Consider the following 22,371-nt stretch of genomic DNA (forward strand, 5'->3'; position numbering starts at 1 on the left):
AACTTTGGTGGCTTAAAATATTCCAGACTGCATTGAGATTATATGGGCAGATCAAAGAAAGAGAATTACACTCCAAGGAAGGGGCAACTCTTCCAGGGATTTTGTTGATGACATGGGCAAGGGCTCTGCTGCTCTGGGCTTGATCCACCCAGGAAGACAGTCTCTGGATAGCAGGGTGAGGTGGAGAGGTCACTGGTTTTGAAGTCAGGCATGATAGACTCAGCTATGTTATCAGTCGAAGGGCAATGACAAGAAGTAACAAAATAGATAACGTTCATTGAACTCTCACTGTATGCCAGGCACTATGTTAAGCTCTGTGTGTACTTTATATCAAGCAATTCTAATAGCTACCCTATTAGTTCAATGCCACTATTTTACAGATTGGGAAATCGAGGCATAGAGAGGCTATATATAATTTGTCCATGATCACATAGATTTTATATAATTCCCAGTAAATGTCATGATAAATAAATAACTGAAATCCAGTGGTTAGGTTGCAGTTTGTATCCCAGTAAGGATTAATTTTGGGTGCACATAACAGAAAAAAGCAAAATAACAGTGGCTTAAAACAAAATAGTTTCTTTCTCATCTTTAAGAAGTCTAGAGATAATAGCTCCAGGGCTGCCATGGTTCTCTGGGGATCAGAGTCCTTCTATCCTGTTGTTTCACTGTGAAAGTCTTCCATCTTCAAGGTCACCTCAAGGTCCAAGATACCTGCTGGAGCTCCATATTCAACCAGAAGAAAGGGAAAAGGAATAGAAGAAGGGCATACCACCCATCTTCCCTTTTAAGGATGCATACCAGAAATTACACACATCATTTCTACCTATATTATAATGACCTTTACTTAGCCCCATGTATGTACTTAGTAGATTATAGAAAACTTGCATGTGGCAGGTCCAAGACGTGAAGACTGAGAAATATATTCTTTATATTGGGTTGGCCAAAAAGTGCCTTCAGTTTTTAAGTAAAAATAAAAGACACATTTCTCATTTTCACCAAGAACTTTATTGAGCAACATATTCACCCATTTGTTCCACTACCTTCTGCCATTTTTCAGGCAACTTCATAATTCCATCTTCCCAAAACTTATCTTTTTGAGCAAAGAACTGTTCCAGGTGCCTTTTACAGTGTTCCAGGAAATTGAAATGTTTTCCATTAAGAGAATTTTGTAAAGACCTAAATAAATGGAAATCTGAAGGTTCAGTGCCTGGTGAATACGGCGGATGAATCAGAACTTCCAAGCCAAGCTGTAACAGTTGTTGCCTGGTCATCAAAGAAACACATGGTCTTGCGTTATTCTGATGAAAGATTATGCGTTTTCTGTTGACTAATTCTGGACGTTTTTTGTTGAGTTCTGCTTTCAGTTGGTCTAATTGGGAGCAGAACTTGTTGGAATTAATCATTTTGTTTTCCGGAAGGAGCTCATAATAGAGGACTCCCTTCTAATCCCACCATATACACAACATCACCTTCTTTGGATGAAGACCGGCCTTTAGTGTGGTTGCTGGTGGTTCATTTTGCTTGCCCCACAATCTCTTCCATTCCGTGTTATTGTACAGTATCCACTTTTCATCACCTGTCACAATTTGTTTTTTTTTTTTTTAATTTATTTATTTTTATTTATTTATGGCTGTGTTGGGTCTTCGTTGCTGTGCGAGGGCCTCCTCTAGTTGTGGCAAGCGGGGGCCACTCCTCATCACGGTGCGCGGGCCTCTCACTATTGCGGCCTCTCTTGTTGCGGAGCACAGGCTCCAGACGCGCAGGCTCAGTAATTGTGGCTCACGGGCCCAGTTGCTCCGCGGCACGTGGGATCCTCCCAGACCAGGGCTCGAACCCGTGTCCCCTGCATTGGCAGGCAGACTCCCAACCACTGCGCCACCAGGGAAGCCCCACAACTTGTTTTAAACATGGAACGTTTTCATTACGTTTCAGTAGAGAATCGCATGTGGAAATAACGGTCATGAAGGGTTTTTTTGCTTAACTTATGTGGAACCCAGACATCAAAGTGATTAACATAATGAAGCTGGTACAAGTGATTTTCAACACCTGATTTGGGTGTTTTGAGTATGTTGGCTCTCTCCCGCGTGGTATAACGTTGATTGTTCTCAATTAATGTCTTGATTTGACCACTATCAACTTCAACTGGTCGACCCGACCGTGGAGCATTGTCCAGCAAGAAATCTCCAGCACAAAACTTCGCAAACCACTTTTGACGCATTCAGTCAGTCACAGCACCTTCTCCATACACTGCACAACTCTTTTTTTTTCATTCATTTCCGTTGCGTTTTTACCTTTCTTGAAATAATGAAGCATAATATGCCGAAAATGTTGTTTTTTTCTTTCATCTTCAATATTAAAGTGGCTTCACAAAAATTCACCAATTTTGATGTCTTTTCTCAAATGCACGCTGATATGACAGCTGTCACATACAATCTAACAAAATTATTTCAAATGAAGTTAAAGACACCTAAGTGCTACTAGAGCCATCTTATGGAAAAAACTGAATGAACCTTTTGGCCAACCCAATAAAACTCTGCGACCCTGTGCCCAGCTAAAGATCAGGGGTTCTATTAGCATACAAGATGATAATGAATATTGGGGATCACTAGCAATCACTGCTTAGCTCACACTCAGCTGCATTTCAGAGCTCTGGTCTCCTTGGGTATGAAATGGATATGGTAATTCTTCTCAAAAAGACCTTTCATATTTAAATGCGTAAATATACGAAAAACCCAGGCACTTAATTTAGAGCTCAGGAAATGCTAGTTCTTTTTCTCCAGGTAGATGTGGTCAAGTGGGCAGCAGTGGTTGGGTGCCTGGGAGACTCTGCCTGGAGACTCAGCACCCCGAGAACTGGCTTTCCCTGCATCTGAGGTGGTCACTGGTTTCCTCTTCACCACCATAGAGGATTTGCCACATGCTCGAGAGCCCAGAACTTCTAGGCACAATGGGGTTACAGAGAATAAGCATCTGTATTTTAATGATCTTGAACATAAAATCATATATAATGAGCTCAGAGCCAAACGTGGGAAAATCTAAGATTTAGGGAAGTTTTCACTTCGATGTAGATTTTCACCTGACGTTGGGGACCTATTTACCACACAGAACTTTTCAGTCTGTTTTACCCAAGAATGAGAGTAATTGAGCACAGGGCCAGCTCATGGTAGTCTGTCAGCGTCTGTCCAGGAAGCTGAAGTTTCCTGGCTTGTAAGATGACAGATAAAAGGGACAGGTGCTTCCATGAGTTAGTTTTGAAATGGTAATGTATGTGTAACAGTGTCATACCATGAGCGTGTCCTTGAAAAGTCAAGGGTGAGTTGAATGTTAGCAGGTGGAACTGTGTTTTCAGTGAGCTCACTAAGGAACCCCATGGTGAATTTTCCTATAAGCTAAAGATGGCCTCCCAAACAATTGTTTGCATTTTCATTCATTTAATTAGCAGATACTTACTGAGCACCTACTGCTTGGCAGGCACTGTGCTAGGCCTGGCAATACATGGTGAATATTACCTTTACCTACCAGAGTTGCTTAAAATACCTGAATTATAAATTGACAAAATTCTCAGGCTAACATATAGTCAAATAATAATATTTGTTTCATCAATTCTAAAACAGCTTAAAAATATATTAACATTTATGAAATCTTGAAGCATCTTAAGTTGATAGTATGTCATGTATCATACTTGACCAGTAATATATTTTTTTAATGCTGCAACTTAAACTGGATGATTCATAGATTTGATGAGTAGGGCTTTTGTGTTTATTATGTGCTTTCATGTACCTTATTTCATTTGATTCTTCCTGTGAGGGAGGATGAGTAGTCCATTTTATAGAAAGGGAATATGGCTGTGAGTGGTAAGCCGACTGTAGAAAACTTGATGTGGCAGGTCTAGGACTCAAACATAGATGTATTTTTTTCCTCCAAAGCTAGTGGTTTTCCACCATACCTTGATGTCTCTTTAATCTCCTTACACACATACATGTGTGAACACAATGAAGGTCAAGCTTCTTTTAAAGCAAAGAGCTTGCTTTTAATGAAAACAAAGCTTTTTTTTCCTTTTCGTGGTTTAAAACTAGGCCAAACTATAGCCACATATCAATTTTCAGGAGCACAACATAAAAAGTCTTATAACTCAGATGGTTACAAAACAAGCTGCTTATTGGGACGCCACATTAATTAAAACCATTCAGGTTTCACTGAGCAGAACCTGTTGTGGGGTTAGTAAACCAAGAGTAGCTCCCATAAGGCACCCAGACCATTTTCATGGACCACACTTAGTAAGGCAGGTCAGAGCCAAGGAGTGACCCAGATTTCCTCCAGCTTTCACTTTGACCACTGGAATTACCTCTTATGACTGGTGCAGGGGCCAAAGCATGATATTTCTAGATGGCAGTTTGAATCCCAGCCGATAGCTAGCTGTGTGAGCTTGGCAAGTTATTTACCCTCTGCAAGTTTGCCTCAAAATAAGGATAACACCTTTGCAGGGTTGTTGGGAAGGTGAGAGTTAAGGTGGGTTAGCTAATTGGCAAATGGTAAGTAATCAGTGGCAGTTATTTTTATTACTACTAGACTAGAGCTTCAGGGAGGTACAGGCTTCAGGGTATTGAGCTGTCTTTAAGAATATGCCCTGCCTGGAAAATTTGTCCTATTTTCTGGGAGACCCAGTACTCCACCAAGCACCAAGAACAGACCACCTCATTCCTGAGGAATATTTTAGGAATAATTGGGACTTTCTTCTATTAATATTAGCTCACTTTGTTTTTCCCAGCATACTTCCTCTTCTTTTTTTTGTGTATTGCTCTATGTGTAACTCTTGACAGCTGCCACTATTTATGCATGCGTTCTATGGTAAAACCTTGATTAAATGGGACTTAGCAACTGGAACACTTCAATGGCCATGGCTTTTCCCTCTGGGCTTCATTTGGAGGAGGAAGAAGGAAATGACAACTCAAGCGTTGAGAAAAATAGGAAAATTTTAGAACTAGAGAGAGTCCTGTAATTCAGCACTTTCAATTTTACTGCTAAGAGGAGGAGAAGCAATCAAGGCCTCTCTTCTGATTCATAATAGAGTTAGGTAATAATAGAGTCAGAAGAGAATTCCCAGTCTGTTGCTGTTTCTTCTGGACTATGGCTTGAACATGTGGCTTTGGCATCTCTCTTGATGTTGTTATTCCTCCAGGTTTGCCACTACATTACAGGTCTCAAATACATATGCCCACAGGGTTGACATAGTGGGGAAGAGTGGGGAAGGCTAGGAATCATACACTGGGAAGTGGTAGTGAAGTGTGGCATTCAAACTGGAGCCTGTGTACCTTTTGTAAAGGCATCTAAGCTGAAAATTTTTTAAAAAGTACAGCACAAACAAAACATGTTTGGGGCCAGATGTGGTCTCCTGGTCCCCAGTTTGAATGCCTTGCACCATCTATACCCATAGGCCATATTCAGTAAGGAGATAGTTGAATCATGTAACTGAGGCATGTTGCCAAAGAAAGTTTTAGTACTATTCATTGATTTATATCAGTTGAAGTGAAAATTGAAGAAGTTAATGTTAGAAAACAGATCATAATACATTTTGCAACAGAGGATAGAAGCTCTGCCCTCAGTTAGTTTGGTTAGCCAGAATTCTTTGTTGTCTAATTATCCAGGTGAATTCAGATGTCACAGTGTGTAGGACATTCACACTGGGAATTCACCAGTCTCAGTACTGAAGGTTTTGCCCTACAAGCCCAAAACAATATTTCAAGAAATAACATCTTACCGTGTGCTAAAAACTGGTTTTCCAACCTACTTTATTTTTATGAGAATAATAGTCATGAATTGCTGTTTATTTTATAGTCCACTAGTAGACCACAACATGTAGTTTAAAAAAATCACTAGACTAGGTGATACTAATACATTTTTGTTTATTTATTTATTCATTAATTTTAAAATTCAGCAGGTACTTTTATCAATATCTAATGAGTATGAGATTCTCTTTTTGGTGTCATGGGGGTACAGACCTGAACAAAACATGGATTTTTGTATTTAAGGAGTCCAAAACCTAACAGGATAGACATGCATTAAAATATCTAAAAACTCAAGGCAGAATAATCACTTCACATTATACATAATGCTTTTATATTATCATAAATCATAATGACAGTAAATCTCTTAAGTACGCAAGACAGATTTTAGCCTAATTTTAGGTAGGAAATTATGTTTTTGAAAAAGTGACAAAAATAGAACAATGATACTGATAATAGCTTTTGTTAAGCACTTACTATGTGTTAGGTACTAATTTAATTCTCACTACAACCTTATTATGATGACACTATTATTCTCATTCTATAGTGGAGGAAAGTGAGGCAGAGAGGGTAACTTGCCTAAGGTTATAGAGCTAATAGTCCATGGAACTAGGATTCAGTCCTGGGAGATAAGGTGCTAGAATCTCAGTCGTAAGCAATGTTTTATAGTTCCTAGAGACAAAAAAGCACAGATCATAATCCCAGGTAGGTTGTGGTACATATTCATCGTCTAGCACCACCACAAAAGTTGTGTGACATCTGCTGTGACAGGAGAGCACTTTGGGGGTGGAGGGGTTGGGGAGGAATAGAGTCTGCCTCTCAAACATTTCTCAGTGTGGATAATCTTCACCAAGTTAATGAAAGTGACTGAGTCACCAATGGAAAAGGCAAAGGGAAGGAACACTCTCCCAAAGAGGGCATCTAGTCCTTTGGCTCTGCCCCATATGTGATGTGATATTCTTGAGATAAAATAAATTATGGAACAATCTTGATCTTGGAAAAACAGAGTTTGACTCTAAATGTTCACCTTGGATTTTACCAGTACCACCTCTCTTCCTTAAGCCTAAGCTCTCATTCAAAATCACATAGACAAGTTTCCATTAGTATAGTCCTGGAGAAAATAATACTTAGCCTTTATTGAGCTCCTCCCACGGGAGGAAGTTGGACTGTCAGCACTGCAGATAGAGCTGTGCCCAAGCCAGACCACTAATAGTAATAATAGAGAACACTTGTTAAGTACTTACTCTATACGTGTTATGTACTAGTTTAGTTCTTACTTCAACTATATGACGATGGTACTTTTATTATACTCTATTTTATAGAAGACAAAAGTGAGATCTTCGTGGATCCGCGAACTCTTTATGAATTTGATCTTTAGGATAGTAAAGAAAATTTTAGTGTTGAAATTGGTGTATTTAATTTAAGCCCTAAAGTAATTTTTAAACTGTTGTAAATTAATCTAGTTACTGTATTTTCCTGCCTTATTATGTTCTTTATATCCCTAATTTTGTAGGGTTATTAATAGTTATTCTGATCAGTTGTATTTATGTTAAATTAAGTGTAAATATAAAAAATAAAATGGTCCCTGTATCCCACTCATGTTTTTCTTTAAATTTGCAAACTGGGGAAATAGATATCCCAAAATACAAAGGCCTATGTTTAATCTATAATTTCTTCCAGCAATATGTCTGCAACTCTGAAAAGTTGAGCAAAAATAACTGAGGGCTTTTTTTTGAAAATAATAATTTTCACTTTTCAAAAATGGTCTTTTCTAAATTCTCTTAATCCAGGGTATAAATCCAGTATTTGTCAAGGCACATGATAGATACTAGGTATTTCCTCTCCCTGTGGGTCAGTAATAAATTAAAGGAGAAGGAAAGGTGCAGAAAAAGATTATTTAAAATGTTATTGGAAAAGATTTATTTACGAGACCTTACAGAGTATTAGTCAAGTATCTAAAATAGCTCAAACTGACAGATTGGGAAAATTGAAAGTATAAAGTTTGTGTTTAAATTTTATTACAATTTTAACTGCCACCACTGAAGTTGTTTGATCTTGTAAGTGAGCATTAACTGTGATTTGTGATTTGGCTCAGACCACATGTTCATCAGATAATGCAGTTAGGAGAGCAACTGCTCAGATAATTTACCTTTTCAGAGGGACTGGAGAGATATAGAAGACAGCAAGCACTCTTGGCTTTTACTGATTTATCCCCTTCCTATAAGAATTTGCATTTGAGTGATCCTTCAACAGGAAAATGACTCTCAATCCAATTAATTTATTTTATGTAGACCTGTGTAGAGCTAGAACTCCCAGGAAACTCGTTGGGTCCCAAATGATTTAGACTGAGGTCTCTTAGATGCTATAGTTTGATTTGTGTGCTTAAAGATATCAAAATAATAACAACAAGAGAAAATCGTGAAAGGTGAAATGTCAAATCTAGGTTTGTGTATGGGTTTAAGCAAATTTTACATGCATGTACGTTTTTCTTGTTGTTTTGGTGATGAAACTCTGTCAGATGACTTGAAAAGCACCTCAGTCTTTCCAAATCTTAATAGGGAAAATGACAATTTTAAGCCAAGATTTTCACCTGGAATGATGAGAACGAAGGATACTTTTGCAATCTTATTATTTCAGGTGAAAATGGGCACTTGGTAATTGCATTTTGAAACTTAACAGAGTTAAATCCAGGTTTCATAAGGCTTGAAACATACAATGTTGAGGTCCTCTTTAAGAATACAGAATCACAGATATAAAATTAGGTGCACAGCCTTGAAAGGGACTTCTCCAAAAAAAGGGCGCTGACTCTTAAGGTTCATGAACTTCTCAATAAATTCTCCAATGATTAATTAGTGTCGGCTCTCTGTGCCCAGAATTATGAAAAAGGAGGGGAGGGCCCTAGAAAGAAAATCCTCATCTAGCTTGCTTCCCACGCATCCTCCTCAAGCCAGCTGAGTGGTATAGACCTTTCCCCAGGTCCCAAGGTAAATGATGTCAGAGCTGAAATTGCACCTGATTCGACCCCCCTGGCACCCCCCCCCCGCTCCCCCACCAATTGTGTCCTTCAACAATTAGTTACTAGTCACATCTACTCACTAGGTGGAAAGGGCTCTAACTGCCTGCTAGCGCTAGGATAACCAGGTCTTTGATATCTCACTTAGGGATTTTACCCATTCTGGGAGATGTGCGCAGTGCTGCTGTTTCTTTCTGTCCTGGCACACATATAGCCTGGCGTAACATGCGGTCTTTTTCTGTTCACTTGAGTTACAAGTCAGTCCTCCAGGAGGGCAACTGTAGGGGTGGCTTTGACTCGCCGAATCTTCCAGCAAGTATAGGCTAAGTTATACAAAGTGGGCGTGTCTGGAGCTTACCAAGAGACCCTCCCCCCTCGTCCCCAAAGCTTACCAGGCAGAGACACCCAGCCCCTTTCTTCTTTACCTCACGTGCGCAAACACCCTCTACCCTAGCGGTAGTAGTCCCCTCCCCCTCCCACCCCGCCCCATTTTCCGCCTTCAGCCCCCCCTCCCCGAGAATCTCCCCTCCCTTACTCCCTCTTTCCTTCCCTCCCCGCGGGCCAGCCGCGCTTGGAGCTGCCCTGCCGAGCGGTGGGGCGACGCGGCGACACCTATAGGATTGCTTCCGGGCACTCCCGAGCCATAGGGGGGCTGGCCCGGGGCCGGAGCTCTGCAGGGCCGGCGGCTCCACGGCGGCTGCACCGGGGACGCGCGCACCCGCCCGCCCGCGTCCTCCCTCTCTCCCTCCCGCCCTCGCGCCCAGCGCCCAGAGCCGCGCTCTGCCCAGGGCGGTGGCTTCGCCGCGCCCCGCAAAGCTCCTCTCCGGTGGCCGCTCCCTCTTTCCCTCCTCTTTGCGTCATGTGGGGCACTTGATGGTTTTTGTTTTTGTTTTTGTTTTTCCTTAAAAGAAAATCCTCCTTTAGCCCTTTCCACCTTCCACCTCCCCCTTCGTCTCCCCAGGTTGATATTTTTTTCCTCTTCTGTGAGCTTGCCCATGAGCCTCCTCGGAAGCTACCGGAAAAAGACCAGCAACGATGGTTATGAATCCTTGCAGCTGGTGGACAGTAACGGGGACCTAAGTGCGGGGAGCGGCGGGGGAGGCGGCAAGCTGAGAGTGAACGGCGGGGCGGCAGCGGCGCGGAGTCCCGCCCGGCAGCCTCAGGACCGCGCCAGCACCATGGACAGCTCAGGTAGCGCAGCGGGCGGGCAGCGCCCCGCCGAACTCTGCAGGGCCCTCCAGTTGCGGCCCAGTCCACTGGCTCCCAACCCAGTCCGGCTTCGGAGAGGGCAGGATGAAGGCGAAGGCACCTAATACCACCAGGGTGTCGCGTCTCTAATTTCTGTAGTCCAGGGAGCTAGGAAACGTTAGATCAGTCCGGAGGCCCAGTGACCGTAGCGAGCGAGCGCCTCTTAATCTCTCTAGGCTGCTAAAGACACCAGCTGGGGGCGGGGAGAGGAGGGGAAAGGGGAGGGGAGGGGTGGACAGGATAGGGGAGGGGGTGGCGCGAGGAGCGGTTGGGAAGGGGGCGGGGAGAGGCAGCTGCTTTCACTACCCAGCTGGATGAGGGGAAGAGGTGAAGGACGAAGTGTGCTGATTGTTTTTGCAGCCTGCTGACGGTATTTATTCCAATTATTATTCTCGTAATGCTGATGTTATTTGCAATTCTGTAAAGCTCTGCCTCTTCTCTACTCTGCTGTCTTCTAGGTTTAATGCTGTTACCTTTCTTGAGCAAATTTTACCTGGGATCTAGAGCCCTTTTACACAGCTTTTATGATTTGCACAATGAAATTTTATTTCATCTGTTGTTGGCTTCTTTATCTTTATACTTTTGTACTGAGTGTATTAATATTTCATAAACCTCTATATATATGTAAGGAAAATGGAAATGCCTCTAAACTTTACATCTGGGCTTGCGACCGTCTTTTAGAAAGCGTTTTAGCAAGTTGGATTTTCTCTTGGAAATGCTCTTTTAGCGATTTCCATAGCATAACAGTTATTTAATGTATCCATGTTGGACCAAGAATGTCATTATAGCTGTTTGCTTAACTTTTCAAGGAACCAAGGTAGGAGGATTGTTTACGTAAAGATAATTTATAATTGAGGTGCTCAGTGGTTTGTTCTATATTGGTAACTTTAATACTGGACAACTGAGAACTCCAGAGGAAAGATTTGTGTTGAGTTGTTTGGGCAGTCATGAAACCAAACTGAATTTAATTCCTGCACTTTGCAAACAAATGCTTGTTTCTTTAAATCGTGTAATGGCTCTTCTTGGGCTACCATTTTCTATTTTCCTCATCCTATAAGTGGGATGAAATATTGTCCACAGATGTTCAAGTGTCCAGGCTGAAAACTAATTTTATCCATGTAAGCTCCTATTGAAGTTAAATAAGGTATTGGTGGTGTGTTTTCTCAGTACTATTTTAAATTAAAGCTAAAATTATCCCTAAGGGACTGATGCTTTCAAGGGCTTTGGTACTGGGGTTGTACATGGTTATTTGATTTATGTTTTTCCAAATCTGTGATATATCAAAGTACAAACCATCTTTTGACTGGATGTGATCTCCTTTAAATCTTACAAAAAAGATTCATGTACTCTAAATGATGCTACTCTAATCCTTTTGGAACATAGTGTGCATATAAACAAATAACTGAAATGAAAATGAACATTTCCAGATGAGTATAGAGGAGCCTCGCTTCAGGGAAATGAAATATGAAATTCTGAACATTTCAATTTTTCATAGAGATTTTCATTTTAAAAATTGGAATTTTTTAAAAAAGTATGTTACATTGTGGAATAAATTCTACATATATTTCCTGAGCCTGGTTCTATGCCAGGCACTGTGCTAAGCACTGTAGGGAAGGCAGTCGTAAATGAGACACTTCTGACCTCTAGGGGGCCATCGTACGATAGTGGCGGTAACTTGAACGCAGAGCATCTTATGCTAAGTTCTGGATTTTTGAGGATTTTTGGGTTTTTTTCCTATCTTCACGAAATCAGACTTTTTCAATAGGTTTAGAGAAAAAGAATGAATTGCCTTGATAAATTGTTGTAATGAAAAAGCATTTTTTAAAATAATTCTTGTTTGAGCTAGTTACAATATCTACCTTGTTTCTTCATTGATTACTACATTCAATACAATCATTTTTTTTTAAACTTTGGATTTATTTATTTATTTATTTATTTATTTATTTATTTATTTATGGCTGTGTTGGGTCTTCGTTTCTGTGTGAGGGCTTTCTCTAGTTGTGGCAAGTGGGGGCCACTCTTCATCGTGGTGCGCGGGCCTCTCATTATCGCGGCCTCTCTTGTTGCGGAGCACAGGCTCCAGACGCGCAGGCTCAGTAATTGTGGCCCACGGGCCCAGCCGCTCCGCGGCATGTGGGATCTTCCCAGACCAGGGCTCGAACCCGTGTCCCCTGCATTGGCAGGCAGATTCTCAACCACCGCGCCACCAGGGAAGCCCCAAAAGCATTTTTATTAATAATACTGTTATCTCTAAAGTGCTTTTGCTAGGAGTAGATTCTTCAGCTTGATCAAACTAGCACTATATGAAGAGGTTGCAGAGATCACCATCCACCCCCTTTAGGCTAAGAGAATATTGTGGCTTTGTTTCAACATGCATTTCGGGAGAATGCTGTTTGGATGAGGGATTGGTTCTTGAGAGTGGGCTTTCTTGTAGTGGGTAGCAAGTTTCATTTACTAGAGCAACTATATCTGTCCTGTCTAATTATAGTTCCTTCTTCTAAGATTTTCAAAGAGTGGCCTTGTGCAGTGTAAATGTATCCATTTGTTTCAGATATTTAATTAAACTCATGGATCACTTCTAAACCAGCAGTAATCTGCCTGTTTATTCAACTGATTGTACTGTGACATGCTGGATAGGACAGGTGGTTCATGGGGCTTTTGCTCTAATGAAAATGTTTAAGAATGAAAAAATATGTCAAGATCCCTTAGAGAATTCAAAGCTTAGTCTTAACAATACCTTACATCTGTATAGCTATTTATAATAGATAGGACACTTATCTTATTTCATTTCCCCAGAATTCTATTACATAGGGTAAGCAGCATGTGTCTGTGCCTAGAGACTTGGGATCAAACCTCTGCACTATTGTTACTAGCTGGAAAACCTAGAAATGTTTAAGCCAGTTCCCTTTTCACAAAACTAAGAACATCATAGTTGTTCTCACCATAGAGCTTAAGTTTGAGGCTTGAAACAACATGAGAATACATTTGCAGTTTTTCTTCTTTTTGCTGTCTGTGCCCTTCCAATTTATGAGATGAGGAAAGTTATTCTTACAGATGGCAGTATTCTTACTTGTTCAAGGTAAAACAGCAAGTTAATGACAGCCAGATTCGAGTCTTCTGACTCTAAGGTCTAAGTTTTCCCCATTGAACTAAGCTATCTTTCTGTGTAGGCATAATATCATTGTTGAAATGGAAACAATATTATCTACTTTGATTTTCCCTGAGATGTTCAGAGACTAATGACTTTATAAGTCAACAGATTCCAGATAGATTCCAGAGCAGCCCCCTTGCTGGATTTGTCTTGCAGAGCTCTCTGCGTGTCCTGGCTCACTTTCTCTTCATTTTTAAAGTTAATTAATTAATTAATTAATTTTTGGCTGTGTTGGGTCTTCATTGCTGTGTGCGGGCTTTCTCTAGTTGCGGCGAGCAGGGGCTACTCTTTGTTGCGGTGCGTGGGCTTCTCATTGCGGAGCACGGGCTCTAGGTGCGCAGGCTTCAGTGGTTGTGGCACGCAGGCTCTGTAGTTCTGGCTCATGGGCTCTAGAGTGCAGGCTCAGTAGTTGTGGCGCACGGGCTTAGCTGCTCCGGGGCATTTGGGATCTTCCCGGACCAGGGCTCGAATCCATGTCCCCTGCACTGGCAGGTGGATTCTTAACCGCTGTGCTACCAGGGAAGTCCCACTTTCTCTTAATTTAAATTATTCTCTAGAAGAGTGTCATTCAAAGGTCTTCCTCTCATATCCCACGTGGCATTGCGGCTATACCAATTCATTAGCTTAGAAACTTCATACTTCTCCTGTGTGCATTTCACCTTCCACTGAAAGTAGAATCCACAGAAGTAGAATGCCCAATCTTGAGTCACTAAAGTGTTCCAACATTAGGCTTTACTTACAAAGTTCATAATGACAAGTCATAAGACAGTAGACTAAAATCCAGATTTTAACCCTCAGAATGGGAGAAAATATTTGCAAATGAAGCAACTGACAAAGGATTAATCTCCAAGATTTACAAGCAGCTCATGCAGCTCAATAACAAAAAAACAAACAACCCAATCCAAAAATGGGCAGAAGACCTAAATAGACATTTCTCCAAAGAAGATATACAGATTGCCAACAGACACATGAAAGAATGCTCAACATCATTAATCATTAGAGAAATGCAAATCAAAACTACAATGAGGTATCATCTCACACCGGTCAGAATGGCCATCATCAAAAAATCTAGAAACAATAAATGCTGGAGAGGGTGTGGAGAAAAGGGAACACTCTTGCACTGTTGGTGGGAATGTAAATTGATACAGCCACTATGGAGAACAGTATGCAGGTTCCTTAAAAAACTAAAAATAGAACTACCATACGACCCAGCAATCCCACTACTGGGCATATACCCTGAGAAAACCATAATTCAAAAAGAGTCATGTTGGGCTTCCCTGGTGGTGCAGTGGTTGAGAATCTGCCTGCCAATGCAGGGGACACGGGTTCGAGCCCTGGTCTGGGAAGATCCCACATGCTGCAGAGCAACTGGGCCCGTGAGCCACAACTGCTGAGCCTGCGCGTCTGGAGCCTGTGCTCCGCAGCGGGAGGGGCCGCGATAGTGAGAGGCCCGCGCACCGCGATGAGGAGTGGCCCCCGCTTGCCACAACTGGAGAAAGCCCTCGCACAGAAACGAAGACCCAACACAGCCATAAATAAAAATAAATTAAAAAATTAAAAAAAAAACAAAAAAAAACAAAAAGAGTCATGTACCAAAATGTTCATTGCAGCTCTATTTACAATAGCCAGGACATGGAAGCAACCTAAGTGTCCATCGACAGATGAATGGATAAAGAAGATGTGGCACATATATACGATGGAATATTACTCAGCCATAAAAAGAAATGAAATGGAGGTATTTGTAGTGAGGTGGATGGAGTTAGAGTCTGTCATACAGAGTGAAGTAAGTCAGAAAGAGAAAAACAAATACAGTATGCTAACACATATATATGGAATCTAAGGGAAAAAAAAAAGGTCATGAAGAACCTAGTGGCAAGACGGGAATAAAGACACAGACCTACTAAAGAATGGACTTGAGGATATGGGGAGGGGGAGGGGTGAGATGTGACAGGGTGAGAGAGTGGTATGGACATATATACACTACCAAATGTAAAATAGATAGCTAGTGGGAAGCAGCCGCATAGCACAGGGAGATCAGCTCGGTGCTTTGTGACCACCTAGAGGGGTGGGATAGGGAGGGTGGGAGGGAGGGAGATGCAAGAGGGAAGAGATATGGGAACATATGTATATGTATAACTGATTCACTTTGTTATAAAGCAGAAACTAACACACCATTGTAAAGCAATTATACCTCAATAAAGATGTTTAAAAAAAAATCCAGATTTTAATGGGATTTAAAAGTATAAGGATGATGAAGAATGCTCAAATGTTTTCTTGCCTTGTATGAATCTGACTGAAAACAAAAATTATCTTTAACAAATACTATTCCAGGTAGTGTTTAAACACAGCACCCACATTTTGAATCTGGCTTTAACTTTATGAAACATTTACTTGGATAACTTCATAATTCATTGAAATATCATCAGCATATATGTACTAATATTACTTACTCAGGAATACCTGCCCATTTAAGGGTCTTGAAGGTTGAAGGCAAAGTTGATTCATCCAACTTATTTAGTTGTGGCTAAAGTTTGAATGACTCTGGATAACCATTTAAGGATGCACTTGTGTCAAATTTCAAATACTTGGAGACTGCCATGTTTCATAGACTTAGGAGAATCCATGTAGCCTATGATATACACTTTCTGTGAGGAAGCTTTCACTGCCTTCTGAGGCAGTACCTTTGGATTGCTCTCATTGGTAGAGAGTCCTTTCTTTTATCTAGGCAAAAATCAGCCTTTCTGCCCTCTACGTTTCAAAATAAATCTAACCCCCTTCCAAAGGTTTTTCATCAATTTTTATTATAAATGTTTTCCATGCTCTTGGCTAAGAAAGAATAAAAGATTTCATAAAGGAATAAAATGAAAAATGTAGAAATGTACCTTCTCCCTTCCCTGATTTTTTAGGTCCTTGCCCCAGAGATAACCCCTATTGAAAGTTTGTGTAAACAAATATAGGGCTTCCCTGGTGGCACAGTGGTTAAGAATCAGCCTGCCAATGCAGGGGACACAGGTTTGAGCCCTGGTGCGGGAAGATCCCACGTGCCGCGGAGCAACTAAGCCCGTGCACCACAACTACTGAGCCTGTGCTCTAGAGCCCACGAGCCACAACTACTGAGCCCATGCACCACAACTACTGAAGCCCGCACACTTAGAGCCCGTGCTCCCACAGCAAGAGAAGCCACCACAATGAGAAGCCCGCACACTGCAACGAAAAGTAGTCCCCCTCGCCGCAACTAGAGAAAGCCCGTGCACAGCAACGAAGACCCAACGCAGCCAAAAATAAATAAATAAATTTATATTAAAAAACCCCACCAAAAATATATTGTGTATATATATGTGTGCTTATATAAGATTAAAACTGTAATAAAATACAGATTCAAAGTTGTAACCATGTACCTTTATATACAATTGTTCAATAATGTTTAATGATAAAAATAGCTACAATTTAACGACTACAATCCAGGCATTGTGCTAAGCATTGTACATATGGTATCTTATTTAACCCTCATAAGAATTCTTTAAGGTGGGTGATAGTTACTTTCCTCTTATAGTTGAATAAACTGAGGCACAGAGAGGTTAAGCAAGTTGCCTGAGGTTACACAGGCTCTACTCATTCTATATTGAGTAAAATTCCATAGAGAAATGCCTATAAGATTGCAAATGAAGAATTTAGTAGTAAATGTTTCTATCTGCTTCTTTCCCTGAGGTAAGAAGAAATAAGAGCGTCTGAGGGAGCTGAAATAAATGTAGTTGTTTTTCACGTTGAATCTCGTGAAACAAGTATCTCCTCTTGTATTAAATATAACATAAAGAATTTTAAAATGCTGGAAACAAAGGAAATAGAATAAAAACAGTATTGGATAAGGCTTATTAAATCCTGATATAGCGCTGAGAAAAGAGTATAATTGGTGCAGCTTCATAAATTTATGGAACAATATCTTGCCGATGAAAATGAGTCCCTGCTGCTCTGGGAATTAGGTCCAGAGTATTCTTAACTGGACGTCAGAGTCCCCTGTAGTACCTCTGAAAGCCAGCCCAATAGAACTTCATGTCCTTTCTTTACTGGTAGGTCCCTTGCCTCCCACCTGCATCTCTATGCTTCTGCATACACTGTTCCCTCAGCCTAGGCCAGCTTATCCCATAGCCATCTAGATGTCCACTTTTCCAGGTTATCTCCTACTCATTCTTCAGGACGTGGCTTCCATAATCTTAAACCCTATAAGCTGCATGAGATGAAGCATTCTCCATGCTCCTTCAGTGGCTTGCATGTCCCTGTCATAGCTCTCATCACACTGAGTTGTGATATGTTGCCTAGCATGTCTCTCCATCTAGACAGTAAGTAAAGTTCAGAGCAAGCCTGTGTCTTATTTACCTTTGTATTCTTGTCACTGCTTGGCATTTATTAGGAGCCTGATAAATACTCTTTGAATGAATGAAAGCATGAACGGATTTGAATTTTTAAAAAGGGCATTTATAATGAAATATGCCCATCCAAACCTAAAAATAAGCATACAGCTAGATTTTCACAGAAATGAGGCCAGACTTGAAAGAAGTGAAACTGTTGGCAAAAAGCTAGACCAGATCAGTAATGAGCATTTTTTCATATGCAGGGATACCAGAGGGGAGAGAAGGATGATTAATACATAGTCCCAGACTCCCAAGAATTTTCTTATGTGTAAATAATTAGCTTAACGAAAGACTGCTTTCTTGACCAAAAAAATGCAATCTATTGTATGATTCATCAAGGCAACTCTTTCAGCAGAAAAACAGAAACACTAAATATATACAACTAAAAAATAGACTAACAATAGATGACTTTTCTCTGTAGGTCTGTGTGTTTCATCAGTATCACAAGGTTTGAATCTTAGCCATTTTCAGGTTTAGTGTTAAACATTTTTTTTGTATCACCTTTGGCCATGTGTAGTTATATACAAGCTTTATGGTGACTTACTGCTTTTTATCACCTATACTCATCTTGAACTCCTTTTGGAAAGAATCTATAATTTTGAGGTGGATTGAAGAATCCTGCAGTTTAGATTGTACATTTCCTTGTTGCCAAAACTTGTAACTCAGGAAAAAAACTAAATTACAGTTAGTGTATATTAAACAATTTCTCTTGAAATCTACTTGGAAGCTTTCGACAGAGCAGCTCAGTGTATGAGAATTAGTCCTTCACGGTCAAAGGAATTAGGAAATTTCATGACATGTGTTAAGAGATCTGGCAGTTTCTATTACCTTTAATTGCTTTACCTGACATATCACAGGCTATAGTCTAGATCCAAAATACCTTCTTATTTCAATAATGCATCAAAGCATAATTTTAACTGGGGATAGAAATTAAAATTCAGCTGTGTGTGGTGTTACCAATGCAAATAACCCCACCACAGAAGCAATCAGATGACCCAGTAGCTTCTGTGCAGTGTTGGGTTTGCATGTGCAAAAAATTACTGTTGGCATGTTGCAACTAGTACCCTACCTGGTGGCTGGCAAGTTTGTTTGGCATACGTTGTAAGCCATTTCCTGATTTTAGAAATACTATGCTGTGAAAGATGTGCACGCTGGAATTGGGCATATAAGTGGTATAATAAGAGACAGAAAAAGTGTGAAGGGGGTGCAGAAGAAGAAGCTGTAATTTGAACCAGGAGGACTAGGGAAGGCCACAGTGGAAAGTGGTGTTTGAGCCAGATGTCAGCAGGTGGAGAAGGAAAGGAAAATTGTTTGGGGCTGAGGGCTAAGACACAGTGGCATCATCATGCATGGTGTGTTGAGAGACCTGCATTTAGACCTGGGAGCTGAAGCCCTGATGGGTGGGAAGTACTCTAGTGGATGGCACTGGAAGATAGATCCGGGTGAGCTTGCTGAGGAGGTTGGACTTTATTCTGTAGGCTGGGGGAGGTCACTGAAGGTTTGGGAGTGGGGCTGAGGCAAGCCCGACTTATCCAACAGGCATAGTGCCTAGGGACCACAATAATTTTTTTTTTTTAATTTAATTTTTTTTTGGCTGTGTTGGGTCTTCGTTTCTGTGCGAGGGCTTTCTCTAGTTGCGGCAAGCGGGGGCGACTCTTCATCGCGGTGCGCGGGCCTCTCACTATCGTGGCCTCTCTTGTTGCGGAGCACAGGCTCCAGACGTGCAGGTTCAGTAGTTGTGGCTCACGGGCCTAGTTGCTCCATGGCATATGGGATCTTCCCAGACCAGGGCTCTAACCTGTGTCCCCTGCATTGGCAGGCAGATTCTCAACCACTGCACCACCAGGGAAGCCCCACAATAATTTTAAGGCCCACAAAAATGTTTTAATTTCAATTTCTTTTAAAAACCGGAATAAATAAATAACAGTAAGGAATTCATCTTTATATCAATGCAGTAAAAAAATATGTAAACTTTTTTAAAAATGGGGGAATGGGCACAGGAAGGCAGAAGTGCCCAGAGCCCACAGAGTCTCTTGCAGCTCCAGAGAGAAGAGTGTAATGTGTGAATCTTGAGGATAATTTGCAGCTGTGTAAGGGATGAAGTCCATCTGTGGTTCCTACCTGTGTCCTCGCTGCATCATATTTTCTTGAAGTGCTGGTTGAAAACACTGATCCCTGGGCTCCAGGAATTTCTGATTTGCTAAGGAGGGAGGGGGTGTACTGAAAGAGAGAGCGTATACGCCTGGAGGACAGGGAGAACAGTTACGTGGCAGTTTAGTTGATGCCCTGAGAAATAACTAAGGCCCAAGCCAGGGCAGTGCCAGTGAGACTGAAAGGAAGAGGCCGCTCCTGAAAGCATTATGCAGAAGAGTGGACAGGCTGACAGCTGACTGGATGTGGGGAGGGAGGCCTAGAGAAAGCTAGAGATGATTAGCCTGGATGGCAGGCGGAGAGGAGGTAGTATTTCCAGTCTTGGCTAGAAGTGGAAAATATGACCAACTGGTTTTCTCTGCTGCGGATGCACCACGGGCACGCGTGTGGCAGGGCTGAATATGCTGTCAGCTTGGCACAAGATTTCACCAGGCTTTCAGCTCTTTGGTAAGCTGCCCATCAGGCTGTGCAGATCTCCAGGGCAGGAGGCAGGAGCAGAGCCTGTGTTTGCCTGGAGGGAGGAGTAAGGTAATTGGTGGAAATGCTAGAACCGAAGCTCTGTGGCACTGGGCTGAGTCCAGGACCGAGGCTGGAGGCCAGGACCGTGTAGGGTAGCCAGCCTGCCCTTACTCCCATTCTCACTGGCTGAGCCCTCGGCTCTGGTTCCTTGCCTGGTGATGGAGGCACAGGAAGAAAGCTCAAACGCCAAAGAAACTTGGAAGATGATTACTGCAGCAGGAATTCTCGGTCTCTATGGAAACAGACAAGTGCCTGAAAAAAACCCTGACCCTAGGAATTCTCCAGGTCTGCTTGTACCAGCATTGGGCCACTTGAGCATTGCAGCACAGGTCCTAGCAGGACAGAAGCCCTCATTTCTCCTTTCTCTCTCCTCCTCTGCAGCCCTTCTTCCCTCTCTTTGCTTCTTTCTTTCTCTTTCCCCTTCACTTCTGTCTTCAACTTCCTCGTCCCCCTCTTTCCTCCTTTGCCTCTGCTACTCTTCTGCTCTGTTTTTCTCTCTCTTTTCCCCTTTCCTGTCTGGATCTCCTCCCTTCTCCCCAGTCAGTGAGTCAGCATGTTTTGGGAGACTTGGAGCCCCATACCATAAGAAGTGTGTGGATGACTGTAGTTTTGGTGTGTGTGTGTGTGTGTGTGTGTGTGTGTGTGTGTGTGAAACTTAGATCCCAGCCTGCTGCATGTGGTCCAATAGGTGTGAACAGTGGTGTCACTTTCCAGTTTGGGTAATTGCATCTGACCTACCTAAAATTTCACTTGCTGTTTCAATTAGCAAAGTATTCCATGCTGTGACTTGGTGATGAGCAGTTTCATAAGCCTCCATCCCAGAGGTAACTGCATTTCATTCAGATGAAGGAAAGAATTTTACTTCCTAATTCGCAGCTAGGGAGTGCAAGATCATAGCTCGCCATTTCCCCCTCCCTCTCTCTCCTACCTCACCCCTGCAGGAACGCAGATCTTTCTCTTCCCCTCTGCTACTGCTGAAGCCTAGATAAATTGCTGTGTTTTCAATCTTTACAGTTCAGTTTGTTGGTGCTCTTGCGTAGTGGGGGTATTAGGGAATCATGTGTCAGAAACCCCAGATATAAGCTCTGGCTGTGTCCTTTGCAGGCTGTGACCTCGGGCAGGTAATTCAAGTGAGAACAATCATACTGACCCTGCCTGTTTCACAGGCAAGGTGAAATGTAGCTGATAGCACCGTGCAGTGACTAACCCTTCATTTATTCACTTCACAGTGTCTGTGGTCTGCCTACTATGTGCTCGTATGGTCCTAGGCACAGAGATACAATGCAGGATGAGACACAATCCAGTAAGCAAAGATAAAGGATTATATGGAGTGTTAAATGCCACGGAGGGGACCAGAGTGAGAAAGAATAACTCAGGGTGGTGGAGGCCTGTTTTACAGAGCATGATCAGGAATGCCTTTCTGAGGAGATAATGTCTGGGGCGACACCTGAAGAAACAGAAGCAAACAGAAAGAAAAATAAGAAGAGCTGGACGTAGAACGTACAGCAAATGCAAAGACCTGGAAGAGGGAAAAAGCTTTGCAGAGAGGAGTAGTGGTGTAACTGGCACTTAGGGAGCCAGGAGGGAGGGACAAAAAAAGAAGTCTGAGTTGTGTTGTAAGAGACCATTTGACTGCTTATGTTGAGAAAGAATTTGAGGTGGCTTCATAGTTATTCTAGATTGTAGGCAGGACTTACACACCATGGGTGAGGTCAGCAACTATGCTGTTCCACATTAATGGCCACCTTTTTTTCTTTTCCAAGTGCAAATGACATTTTCACAGCATCCTAGTGTTGGCAACGTGTTTTTTTTTTTTTTAAATACCCTGTCATATTTAGTTCTTACGATGATCCATTGGAGTAGGTGGCGTTTACAAAATGTTTTAGAGATAAGGAGTTCTGCTAAATTCAGTGAGCTGATACACAGCCAAGCCAGCAGCAGGGCCCAGGTCTTCTGACATATCGGAGTGTGACAGAGATTGCAAAGGAGGAGGCCTGAGATCTTGGGCACCCAATGGCCAAGATGTTTCAGCTACTTTAGGAGAAGACAAGCTGGAGGGATAGAACAGGAAAAATTGGGTTTTAGCTGTTAGGG

General features: G+C 41.9%; 1 protein-coding gene across 1 annotated transcript in view; it reads left to right on the top strand.

Moving 5' to 3' along the window:
- The first annotated feature begins 18,952 nt into the window (after positions 1-18,952).
- Positions 18,953-22,371, top strand: part of DNAJC6 (DnaJ heat shock protein family (Hsp40) member C6) — a 34,031-nt gene continuing 30,612 nt past the window's right edge. The window contains exons 1-2 of the mRNA XM_057547706.1: positions 18,953-19,049; positions 21,382-21,398. Of these exons, the coding sequence (XP_057403689.1) occupies positions 18,953-19,049; positions 21,382-21,398 (114 nt within the window). The remainder of the gene's footprint in view (positions 19,050-21,381; positions 21,399-22,371) is intronic.

The sequence above is a fragment of the Balaenoptera acutorostrata genome, chromosome 1 (genome assembly GCF_949987535.1).
Source record: "Balaenoptera acutorostrata chromosome 1, mBalAcu1.1, whole genome shotgun sequence".
NCBI classification, from domain to species: Eukaryota; Metazoa; Chordata; class Mammalia; order Artiodactyla; family Balaenopteridae; genus Balaenoptera; species Balaenoptera acutorostrata.